General features: G+C 41.7%; 1 protein-coding gene across 8 annotated transcripts in view; it reads left to right on the top strand.

Moving 5' to 3' along the window:
- Pxk (PX domain containing serine/threonine kinase like) overlaps positions 1 to 12,346 on the top strand; it is a 75,631-nt gene that overhangs the window by 39,228 nt on the left and 24,057 nt on the right. For all 8 annotated transcript variants that reach the window (XM_046452985.2, XM_046452984.2, XM_058582102.1 and 5 more), the window contains exons 5-9: positions 4,859 to 4,936; positions 5,963 to 6,036; positions 6,779 to 6,853; positions 10,413 to 10,517; positions 11,204 to 11,305. In XM_046452985.2, coding sequence (XP_046308941.1) covers positions 4,859 to 4,936; positions 5,963 to 6,036; positions 6,779 to 6,853; positions 10,413 to 10,517; positions 11,204 to 11,305 — 434 coding nt within the window. The remainder of the gene's footprint in view (positions 1 to 4,858; positions 4,937 to 5,962; positions 6,037 to 6,778; positions 6,854 to 10,412; positions 10,518 to 11,203; positions 11,306 to 12,346) is intronic.

Below are 12,346 nucleotides of genomic sequence, written 5' to 3'. Positions count from 1 at the left end.
GTCCTGCAGGCAGGCATCAAGGTGTAGCGCACATGTAAAGAAGCCATTCAGCCCACACAGCCCACAGGTATCAGCCGAGTGTCGGGGAGGCAGGTGTGAGGCAGGCGCACTCTCTGCTCTCAGGGGGCTCGTTCTATAGGGGCATTGAGTCACAGTGGGGCTGTGCCAGCAGGAATCCCAGAGCTGTTGCACCAAGACTAATCTTTTTATTTATAGATGAGGAAACTAAGGTCACCAGAGAGGGACAGCCTGATCCAGTCTTGTACATTTGTGTGACTAAGTCTGATCTGAATTTTTTCAAGTTAAAATTCTATTTAGCTTCTGGAAGGTTGTTTGATCTCGGTTTCTCCTTGTACTGAACCTCCCCCACATGCTGTTACTGTTCTTCATCTTTCCCAACACCACAGCAGGGTAGGTGGTCAGGGTTCAAAGCAGATGTGGGCAGGGGTGTAAAAGGCCACCAGAAACTCCCACCAGAATCCAAAAGCTCAAGAGTCCAGCTGCTTCATAGAGGGCAGAGTCCTATAATGAAGCAATAGGTGAGGGGTGCTGTTTTCAGAAAGATGGTGATTAATTTCCGCCTTTGAATGAAATGTCAGAACTTGTCTTGGCTCTAGGCTGACTCACCAACGGCACCGGGAAAAGGAAGCCCACACCAGCTCCACGGAGCCATTCCTGAAATACACCGTCTGACGTGGTTCCCAGAGGGCGCAGAGCACCACCCAACAGTGGCACTTCTCTATTCAGGGCCACTTCTCCCCCTGAGTGTGGATAATGGCCCTGTCTCTCCTCAGTTTTCTAATGGTCCGTGGTCCCCACCCAACTTCACTGCAGCAGGATTTGAGTTTTGTGTTCAAGTGGTGGAAAGACCCACGCGGCCGTTCTTCCTGTTCAGTGCTCTGCCTGGGGTGAGAGTGCTTATTAGAGGAGGCTGTGCTGCCCACCCAGCTCCCCAGGATGGCTCCTCAGGAGCTCTCAGGACACCAGCAGCTGCTTCATGGCCTCCTGGAGTCCCCAGCCTGGGATTGTGGGACTTTCTTTCTTTTCTGGCTTTTTCCAAATGACCACATCCACAGAAGGGAACTGTAGGCCCTTAATACTCCGTGGGAGGGTTGTCAGGTGCTTGGGCCAGCTGTTGTACAAGAGAGGTGTCTCCTAGACCTGAGGAGTTTGTGTTGAGAACACACACACACACACACACACACACGCGCGCGCGCACACACACACGCTTGTATCCATCTTGTTGACAAGCCCCTTCTGTCATTTAGAAGCCTCTGAGCTGTAGCCATCTTCCCATCTCAAACCTGCTCATCTCCTCACAATAAGAAATGCTGTTGCTTTTTTTAATGGTGCTGGGGATTGAGCTCATGGCCTTGTGCATGCTAGGCAAGTGCCCTACCCCCGAGCTACATCCTCAGCCCCCAGAGAAGACTTTAATGTCCACATAAGAGTCACTTGAACCAGAAATCAGGAGACCTGGGCCCCGGTGCCACTTTTGTTGCGGGCAGCATTTCCCCTCTCTGTGCTCTGGATCCTGACCTGCAAAACTACAGGCCTGAGGAGGGCAGGCAGCGCTGAAGTCCGTCCAGTCCTAAGACCCCAGGAATCCCTTGAATAGGAGGGTACAAGGAGTGGGGACTGGGGGCTGGGGCTGGGCTATGATGTTCAGGACAAAAGCAGAGTGTCTGGGAGAGGCCACAAGCTTCTCTGAGACATGACACTGCCGGCCTGGTAGACTGGAGATTTGAAGCTCAGTAGCAGGGCTAGAAGAGCTCGTGTTTGTTCCCTGCTGTCATCCCACAGGGCTGGATCTAGAGTTCAAAGACTGCACACAGTGGGGGCACCTGGTACATCTGAGCTTCATGGGAAGCCCAGGATAGACTCAGAGGTCTGGCTCTGCATTTCCTATATTGGGCTTGTTCATCAGCACTCAGTGAGCATGTGGCTTCCCACATGTCAGTACTAAGGAAATAGAGGACAGATGCCTTCCTTTCCATGGTTCACATCTATCAACCATATAATGAACCATTATTTGTATGTCATCAACTACTTACTGAGCACCTATTATATGCCAGGTGCTAAGCATTCAGCAAGGAGAAAGGAGTAGTCCCTCCACCTATACTCATCCATAAACCCAAGGCACTTACATAGGGAGATTGACAGGTGAAGATCTTGGCAGGTGAACACTGGGCAGCACCTTGAGGGAAGGATGGGGTGAAGGTTGGGAAGAGCAGATAGTCCAGACCTGGTGATGGAAGGGGGCTTTCCAGAGCAGCTGTTACCTGCAGTGAGACCTGAGGGCTAATGGAAGTGAGCCAGGCTGAGAGGCAGTGGCCGCTGTTTCAGGCAGAGCCCCCCAAGGGGAAGAGAAGTAGTAAATGGCTCTGGATTTTACCCAGATTAAGAGTTCCCTTCCAGCCAGTTTACAGTCTGGTGGAAGAGAGTCACCCTAATATAGGACAGACTATGGATAATTCCATAAGAAAGGGACAGAGAGCGCACTGGGAGCGTGCAGACAAGTCCTGGCTAGGGACAGCAAATTTGAGCTGAGCCTTGAGGAATAGATGGGCCAGGTAAAAAATGGGGAGGCACCATGGGAAGGCCAGCCTTTAGTGGCCACAGGAGGCAGACCTCGGGGTGCAGAGTAGGAGACCTCGAACATAGTGGGGGAAAAGACCAGAAAGATGAGGTAAGCCAGAGGTAGGCTAAACACGATGTTTAGCAGCTTGGGCTAGATTTGGTAAGGAAGTGGGGGCCAGTAAAGGCTTCTAAACAGAGGAGTGCTATTTAGGATTGAAACATGTTGCCTGAGTCTGGGGAGAGAAGGTGTTAAGATTGGGAGCATGGTAGCCATGGGGTTTATTGGACAATACATCACAGTTCAGTGAGAGGAAAGTGTCCTTTCTGCTCCTAAGGTAAAAAGAGAATCTGTTCCCTAGTCCTCAATTTATCATTAACAAATCCAGCATGTTCTATTTGTTCCCGCCTATGTCCCCACTCCTTAAACAACATATGGTATGCAGTAGCATAAATAAATATTGTTGACTAATGATGTTATAGGGAGTTATGAGTCACTGTTAGCTTTGCACAACTGTCCTTTCCAGTCTTTGGGATGACATGGTACTGTGTTGGAAAATTATTTCTCATGATCCTTCTCAAAGTTGATATGAATAATTTTCACTTAATTTCCTTTTATGCTTGCTTATTTGCAAGTTATTTTGGAAATACTAAAAACGCTTTATAGCAACATTAATTATAGAAAAGGTGCAAGGTTCCCAGAGTTGATAATAAAAATTTATATGCTTCTGCTTGTAAACGGTTCATTGTGCATTGGGGTAGTTACAACAAATGTAAATCGAGCCAATTTTGATTTGGGCACCCCGTGTTTTCTTCTGAGTGGATGTCATTGACACTTTACATATTGAGTTAATAAACAAATAGCTAGGAAATTGTTTTCTTCCCTGTCTCTCTTAACTCATAATGTACAGTAAAACATATCAGTAGAATGCTGTTTGTCAAGCTCTCTGCATAATTGGAGATGGGGTCATTTTGACATACGGAGAGTATTTCTGGCGAATCCCTCAGGCCTCACCAGTCTCCTTGGACAGCAGTTAGTGCTCAGCAGAGGTGGAATTCCACGGTGCATTGAGATGATGGCTGTTAGCTTTCAGGGATCTGAACTACTTTCATTTACTCCCTGCATTGAGAGGAAATGGCAACTTACAGATGTTGCTTTTTTGCAGGAAATGTAAAAAGCAGTTATTCTGATGGTTTCTTAATACAGTGGACTTTAAAGAACTTCCTGTTCTCATTGTCTTCTTCAAGGGGGAAAACATTGTCATGATAAGTGAACACCAGAGGAGGGGAGAAAGGATGGATTTTTTTTTTTTTTAATTTTCCCGTAAACAGGCACTCAGTGACTTCCCACAATAGAACCATGTTGTTACTGAACATAGATGTTTTCTAAAACACTGGCTTTTATTTCCAGTATTTATTTAAGGCTAATCACTTCTTTGTTGGTGAAAGCTATAATTCCATGAGGAATGAAGATGGGATAAATATCACTTGGAACAACATTCAGTGCTGTTCCAGTCTGACCTTAGAATGTGTTTTGAGTCTTGTGCTTTGGTTGTGGTCTGGGGCATATATCAAATTCAGGGTTTAGGTCAGCTAGTTCACATGTTTTAGATTTTCCAGTTAAAAAATATATACGCATTTATTTTTTTATATCATTAATAATTACATTTTGTTTTTGCTGCTTGATAAACTTTTAATTTGGGAATGAGTTTAGATTTACAGAGATGTTGCAATGGTATTACAAAGAGTTTCCGTATATTCCTGTCCTTCAGTGTTAATATCTGATGACACACTTGTCAAAATATATTAATATTATCATATTACTTTTTTTTTTTTTTTAACTGAGGATTTAACTCGGGGGCACTTAACCACTGAGCCACATTCCCAGCCCTTTTTTACTTATTTTTTATTTGGAACAGGGTCTCACTGAGTTGCTCAGGGCCTCAATAAGTTGCTGAGGCTGGCTTCAAACTTGTCATCCTCTTGCCTTAGCCTCCCGAGCCGCTGGAATTACAGGCATACTCCACTGAGCCCAGCTCTCTTATTGCTATTAAACACATGTGTTACACAGATTTCACCAGTATTTCCACTAATGTGCTTTGGCTGTTTTAGGGTCCAGTCTAAAATCCCACATTGCTTTTGGTTGTCCTCTTCTTCCTCCTCCTCCTCTCCTTCTTCTTCCTGTTCTTTTTGTAATTTTTTCATTTGTGAGAATAATATCTGGAGCATATGGCCCTTTTCCTAATGTGTTTGACTAATGAGTTTCCACATGTCTTTGCAGAGATTGCCTTACAACAGGTCTCCATGTTCTTCCGATCAGAGCCAAAGTGGGAGGTGGTGGAGCCACTGAAAGACATAGGTGAGAAATCGGCAGCTCGATCCATTAAGGAGACAGGTCCCAGACCTGCATTCTTGGTCCTCTTTCTGTCAGATATCCCCAGATGTCCTAGGACTCTTCTTAGGTTCTGGGACTCCTTTTTCTTTTTGCATTCCTAATGCTTGAGGATGCGGTCTTTAACTTTTACTACTTAACGCATCTTAGGATTTGGATGGTAGTAACTTTTTGCACCCATCACTCTTTTTCTTTATTTTAATTAAAAAAAAAAAAAACTTTAGTTGTAGATAGATGCAATACCTTTATTTTATTTATTTATTTTTATGTGGTGTGGAGGATCAAACCCAGTGCCTCACATGCTCTAGGTAACCAGTCTCCTCATGAGCTACAACCTTAGCCCCCGCCATTCAGGTTTTTTGTTTTGTTTGGTTTGGTGCTGGGGTTTGAACCCAGGGCCTTGTGCATTCGAGGCAATCACTCTACCACCTGAGCTATATCCCCAGCTACCATCCAGTTTTCATCTGTCTTTTTCACTTAATCCATTCTCTTACTACTTCCATGAATAATTTCTTTTTTCTTTCCTCCTCCTCCTCCTCCTCCTCCTCCTCCTCCTCCTCCTCCTCCTCCTTCTTCTTCTTTTTTTTTTTTTTTTGGTACTGGGGATTGAACTCAGGTGTGCTTAACCACTGAGCCACATCCCCAGCCCTTTTTTATATTTTATTTATAAATGAGGTCTCCCTGGGTTGCTAAGGGCCTCCCTAAGTTGCTGAGGCTGGCTTTGAACGCCATCCTCCTGCCTCAGCCTCCCAGCCACCCTGTTGTCTTCCTTCCTTTCTTCCTTCCTTCCCTCCCTTTTTCCTCCCCTCCACCTTGCTTGCTTGCTCTCTGGTATACCCTTTACCATGTGAACATAATCAAGTGGCTTTTTTACTGGTGCTTACTATGGGTAATTTTGCCAAGCTTAATTTTGATCAATTACTTTTAGTCAGTGAAGCTTAGAGCAATTGTAAAAATGATGCAGCTCTAAACACATTTCTGCTTTGATGACAGGCTGGAGGATAAGGAAGAAATATTTTTTGATGAAGATTAAAAATCAACCAAAGGAACGGCTAGTCTTAAGCTGGGTAAGCTAATTTTTTTGCTTCACATATTTTTTTCCTTTTTAGTGTTTTTATTGCATCAATTTTATTTCAGGAAATTTAGATAGATTTCTGAAAGCAGATTTGACAAGAGAATTACAAAATCGTACTGCACTATTAATGTTGATGTCAGGGCTTCTGCAGTCCCATATCAAAGGAGAGTCATTTTAAGTTCTCTTTGCAGTGTGTTTGGTTATATAGGTGTAATTATATTTAGTCACCTAGTAAACATTTGGAAAGAAATATCTACACCTTAAAATAATCTTAACAGTTTTAGTACTTTATCTTTTTTTTTTTTTTTTAATATGGGGCATTGAATCCAGAACCCAGGGCACTTTACCAGTGAGCTACATCCCCAGTGCTTGCTTTTCTTTTTAAAAATTTTTTAAAATTTTTTGAGATGGTCTTGCTAAGTTGTTGAGGCTGTCCTTGAACTTGCTGTCCTCCTTCCTCAGCCTCCAGACACCTGGTTACTTAGAGTCTTTCACTTTGGGCATTCAAGTGATACATTTGATCAGTAGAATTAGATGTGATCACAGTTAAATCCTGGTTTTTGTATGTTTATACACTGCCTTGACAGAAAGACCTTGAGGCAACAAGAGTTAGCGTGATTGTCATCTTTGATTTACCATTTATTTGGACAAATAAAATGAAAGGGAAAGACTTTTAAGGAATTTTTCTTTTGATGACCAAGACTGTACACTGATATTTCCTCCCATGTTTTCAGGCTGACCTTGGCCCAGACAAGTACTTGTCAGATAAAGATTTTCAATGTCTAATCAAACTCCTGCCTTCCTGTTTGGTGAGTACATGTCCTTCTGTTATTCTTAGGGCTGATCCCAGATTCATAGTGTTGAGTGTGAACATGAGGAGAAGAGCAGAAATGCTCGAGAATGGAGAGAGAGGTGGATTTCAGACCTGACAGAAACTGTGCAGGGCTCCTCCCAAGGATCACAGACCATTTGAAATGACACTCATGACATCTGCACAACCCATGAAATGTGATAATTTAAATATAACCTTAAATTATATTAGTTTTTTGGGTTTTGTAGTGCTGGGAATTAGATCTAGGCTCCACACATGTGAAGTGAGCATTTTATCACTGGGTTACATCCTGAGTCCTTTTCACTTTATTTTGAGATATGGCCTTGCTAAGTTGCTGAGGCTGGCCTCACACTTGCAATCCTCCTGGCTCAGCCTCCCGAGTGGCTGAGGTTACAGGTGTGTGCCACCATGCTCAGGTTAGCTCTTGTATTTTAAACAGATACTAGATTAGGAAAGCAACTACTCTTCTGAGTCTCTTTTTCTTGGTGAGGGTGTATGTATCAGTGGAATTGGAAGATCTCTTTCTAGTCCAGAAGACAGAATTTCAATAAGCTGGGTAAAGAGAAGGCAGAATATCCATTTTGTTGTCTGTTACTACTCTCACAGGCTTACTAGTTGACCTTCATTAGCACTACTTATGCAATGCACAGGTTTAATATAAGGCCTTTGTTGGAAAGGATCACAATGATATATTTCAAGCTAGGTGGAGAATATCTTCAGTAAAGACTAATCTGGCCAGAAATTTGAGTAAATGTTGATGTTCTTTATCTGTTGTCTGCATGAGGTTGTAGGAGTTCCTTAATGGCTGAGCAAAATTATGCTGACTTGTCCAGTTGAGTTAACACATTCGTTTTTAAAGACAGAGTGGCTTGTCATGCTATAAAAGGCCAGGCTTTTTACAAGGTATCATGTGTGACCAAGAAAAATGGTGTGGCCTTGAGTTTGGCAGGTTGTACGGTATGCTGTCTGCGTTCAGTTTTAAATTTATTTTAATGGGCTGTACTTTTTCTGTTTTTAAAGTAGCATATATAAGAGGTACATGTTAATTGTAGAGAAGCCATAAGACCCAGATGAGCAAAAATAAGAAAATAAAACTCACCTGTAATCCCAACTAACCAGAAGGAGGAACCAAAATGTTGAGTTGTTACAGTTTTAGAACTTTATTTGACTTTTTGAAATTTTATACATACTGCTTTTTTTGTTTTGTTTTGTTTTTGGTACTGGGGATTGAACCCAGGAGTGCTATACCACTGGGCAACATCCCCAGCCCTTTTTATTTTTTATTATGAATCAGGGTCTCATTAAGTTGCCCAGGATGGTCTTAAACTTGAGATCCTCCTGCCTCAGCCTCCTGCGTCACTAGAATTACAGGCATGCACCACTTTACCATCTACATGCTGTTTGAAAACTTCCCTTAGTCATGTAAACATGATCATATAAATAAATACAATGCAACATTATTATTAATGGTAGCATAGAATTTTAATTGGCTAGTTTACTCAACTAATCAGGCATTTAGGTATTTAATTTTTTTTTCTCTTATTAGATTAAGAAAAACAGAAAAGAAGTCACAATGAGCAATTTTAGCTAAACATTTGTGCCCATCCTTAACTGTTTTCTTAAGATAAATACCTAGAATTAATAAATAATGTTTTGGGAGATAGTTTGAGACTACATGAAATATCCTGTTCTTTATCAAATCTACTAGTTTTAGCTTTCAGTGTGATTTCTAATTCATCATTCCTTTTGTATTTATTAGATCATAAGAAAGAGCTTTCCTTTTTTTTTTTTTAATCTTTCCGTGCTGGGGATCAAACCCAGGGCCTCATGCATGCTAAGCAAGCATCCTACCACTGAGCTATATTCCAGCCCTTTTAGTCATATCAGTGTGGACTCGAGGGTTTTTATTTTACTCATTGAATTTTTTTTTAATTTTTTTTTGGTGGTGCTGGGGATTGAACCTAGGGCCTTGTACATGTGAGGCAAACAGTCTTACCAGCTGAGCTATATCCCCAGCCTTTCTCATTGAATTTTTTTTAATATTAGTAATAACTTTTATTTTTATTCAGAAACAAGTTATTATAACTTCTTTTTTTTTAATTTTTTATTTTTGTACCATGGATTGAATTCAGGGGCCTTGGGCCATTGAGCCACTTCCCCAGCCCTATTTTGTGTTTTATTTAGAGACAGAGTCTCACTGAGTTACTTAGGGACTCACCATTGCTGAGGCTGGCTTTGATCCTCCTGTCTCAGCCTCCTGAGCCGCTGGGATTACAGGCATACACCATGCGCTGGCTAAATTCTTTTTAGCTATACATGACAGTAGAGTGTATTTTGACATATCATACATGCATGGAGTCTAATATTCTAATTAGGATCCCATTCTTGAGGTTGTACATGGTGTGAAATTGCACTGATCATGTATTCACATATGAACATAGAAGAGTTATGTCTAATTCATTCTATATCTTTCCCATTCCCGCCCCCTCACTCTCCCCCCATTCCCCTTTGTCTATTTCATTGAATTTCTTTTTGGGGTGATGGATATGTTCTATAATTAGATTGTGATATCTTACCATTGAATATATTGAAAACCATTGAATGGTTAGGGTGAATGTAATGACATGTGAATTATGTATCAATAAAGCTGTTAAAAAGTCAGCAGCCACCATGCTGATGTGATGATCAGGAGAAACTTTCAGGATTGATTACTGTATTTTTCTGGGCATAACCTTCCACCCTCCCCCAGCCTCTCCACCGTCTAGCCCTGGGCAGCTCAGCTTCTGCTGTCTTAAATTTTCATGGAATTCCTGTGAGCTGTTGGGCATTGTCATGCCAATCTGGAGCCAGTTTGTTCATGCAACCAAAATTTGAGGTTATTTGAGGACTTTCTTCTCAGTCATTAAATAATTTGTCCTTTCCCCACCCTACTTGGTTGACGTCAGTGTCCCCATCTGAGGAGGACACTGTGAATCATCATATTGCAAATGTCTATGGAACAGCAGGGTGACCCATGCCAGCAGCTTTGGAAGGGAACAAAGATGCCAAACTATACTGCTTTTGCTTATTTCCTGGCTGCCGTGCTCCCTGGCTCGGCACCCTAACAGCAGCGTGGAATACCAGGCCAACCTGCGAGCAGAGGCACATTGATCCTGGTCCCACTTGGTTGTGCTGAGATTTGGCTGTATTCTTTGTCCATTTATAGAGGCAGAATATCAAAACCATATTCCCCAAACTCACATTTCCTGTCTTCCACCAGGCTTTTGCCTGAACTAAGAGAGTGCAGATACCTTCAAGGTGGAGTTCACCATGTTCATTATCCACTTTCCTCTTGTCAATAACATCTCTTTCCCTTCCCCCATTGGAAGGAACAGGAACTAGTTGATCATCTAAATAACTTGAAACTACCACCGTTCAGGAATATCCTCACATTTATATGCAACCAAACTACCAAGGTGGCTCTTGACTCTGCATAAGCAGGCCCTGGACCCTGATTCTCATGCCAATCAACATGAATTTCTTTTTTGTTTTGGCAGCACCCTTACATCTATCGGGTTACCTTTGCCACTGCTAATGAATCCTCTGCATTGCTAATCAGGACATTTAATGAAAAAGGAACTTTGAAGGATCTGATTTACAAGGTAAATGTACATGATCATGGTTACAAAGTTCTTTTGAGTTCCTTTAGATCTCATTATTAATATTCGATACCTAAGGTTCCAGAAGCTAGTCCTTGAGGATTTTATTTTAGTTTTCCTTTTATTTGGAAAGACTACACAGTGTGGTTAAAGAGTATTTCTTTTTTTTTTTTTCTTTTCTTTTTTATTTTAGTTGAACATGGACACAATACCTTTGTTTTACTAATTTATTTATTTTATGTGGTGCTGGGGATTGAACCCAGTGCCTCACATGTGCAGGGCAAGTGTTCTACTACAGAACCCCAGCCCCAGCCCCAAGAGCATTTCTTTTCACACATGAGGAAAGATAGGACATTTAATGATTGTATCCATTTCATTGTAGGCTTGGGTCAATTTTAAAGTGTCTAGAACGTAACCAAGCAGTTCTGAAGAGTCCTGACAGTATGCAGGGTTCAGGGGACTACCAAGGCCTTGACTAGGCACATCATCCCTGGGAAAGAGAAGGGACAGAACCCAGGTCATTCTCTTTCTATCCACTTCACAGACTCTTGTATTTTTAAACCCACATCCTGTGGGCTGGCCGTCTCTGGAACCTCCAGTGTCTGTAGGCTATTCCGTGTTCAGGAAGCTCAGGTGCAGATATAGGCTCCTCTGACACTTTCTAATGTGCACTTTGTTCTTTTCAAAAGGCAAAACCAAAGGACCCATTCTTAAAAAAATATTGCAACCCTAAGAAGATTCAGGGCCTTGAACTCCAGCAAATAAAAACATATGGACGGCAGATTTTAGAGGTAAGAGGTATTCAGTTTTTGTTTAAGTGGTGCTGGAGTTTTGTTCACAATTATATTCTTCTTATGGAAAAGTTTTCAGGCAATATCCAAAACTGCTGACATTGTCTGAATATTTATAAACTAATGGCATTGCTATATTTTACCCCCAAAAGCAAATATTTGTGATGAAGGTGGCCGTAATTTACATTTATAAAATTCTAAAAGTGTTAGCTATTAATAACTTTGGTGTCTGACTTTTAAGAACTTTGGTATGAGGATGCCTGGTTTTGTGTTTGGTTGACCTTCATCTCTGTGCCAAGACTTTTGTTTTGTTATATGGGATATATACCCATGTGGCTCCCTTACAGAAGTATAATCAGTATTGAAAGCCTTTCCCATTTGGGCTGGAGGTATATAGCTCAGTGGTAAAGTGTGTACTTAGCATCACAAGACTGAGGTTCAATCCCTAGCACCAAAAAGAAAAAAGAAAGAAAGAAAGAAGAAAGGAAAGGAAAGCCTTTTCCCATATCATCCTCTAGATGGAATAGAGAAGAATAGAATAGATTACAGTAGTGTGCTGGGATTACAGTAGTGTGCCACCATGCCCAACCCTTCTCTATTCTAGACTTCCTGACCTGTGCAGCCCTATCAGTAAAAAAGACTTGAGCATAAACCTCCATTGTGTATATTTAACTATATATATTACATACATGTACTACTCATAATATATTTTACACACTGTAAGTTAAAAAAGGTGAAGAGTTTAAAAGTCAACAGTAGGGGGCTGGGGTTGTGGTTCAGTGGTAAGTGCTTGCCTGGCATGTATGAGGCACTGGGTTCAAACCTCAGCACCACATTAAAAAAATAAATAAAGGTATTGTGTCCATCTACAACTGAAAATAAATAAATAAATAAATAAAGTCAACAGTGGGGAAGTTGTGATATTTTCTTTCAGTCCTCAGTAGACTGACCTGGGCAGCCCCCTTTAACCGCTGTCGCTGTGACTCGCCAGGTCTTTGCAGGGCTGTATTGTGGCATCTCTATTCTAGGGGCAAGCCACTT

This window comes from Marmota monax, unplaced genomic scaffold, assembly GCF_021218885.2.
Source record: "Marmota monax isolate L192 unplaced genomic scaffold, Marmota_monax_Labrador192_F-V1.1 WCK01_AAM20220418_F8-fsc00042, whole genome shotgun sequence".
NCBI lineage: Eukaryota > Metazoa > Chordata > Mammalia > Rodentia > Sciuridae > Marmota > Marmota monax.
The sequence above is the reverse complement of the archived record's forward strand: the minus strand, read 5'-3'. Positions and strand labels throughout refer to the sequence as shown.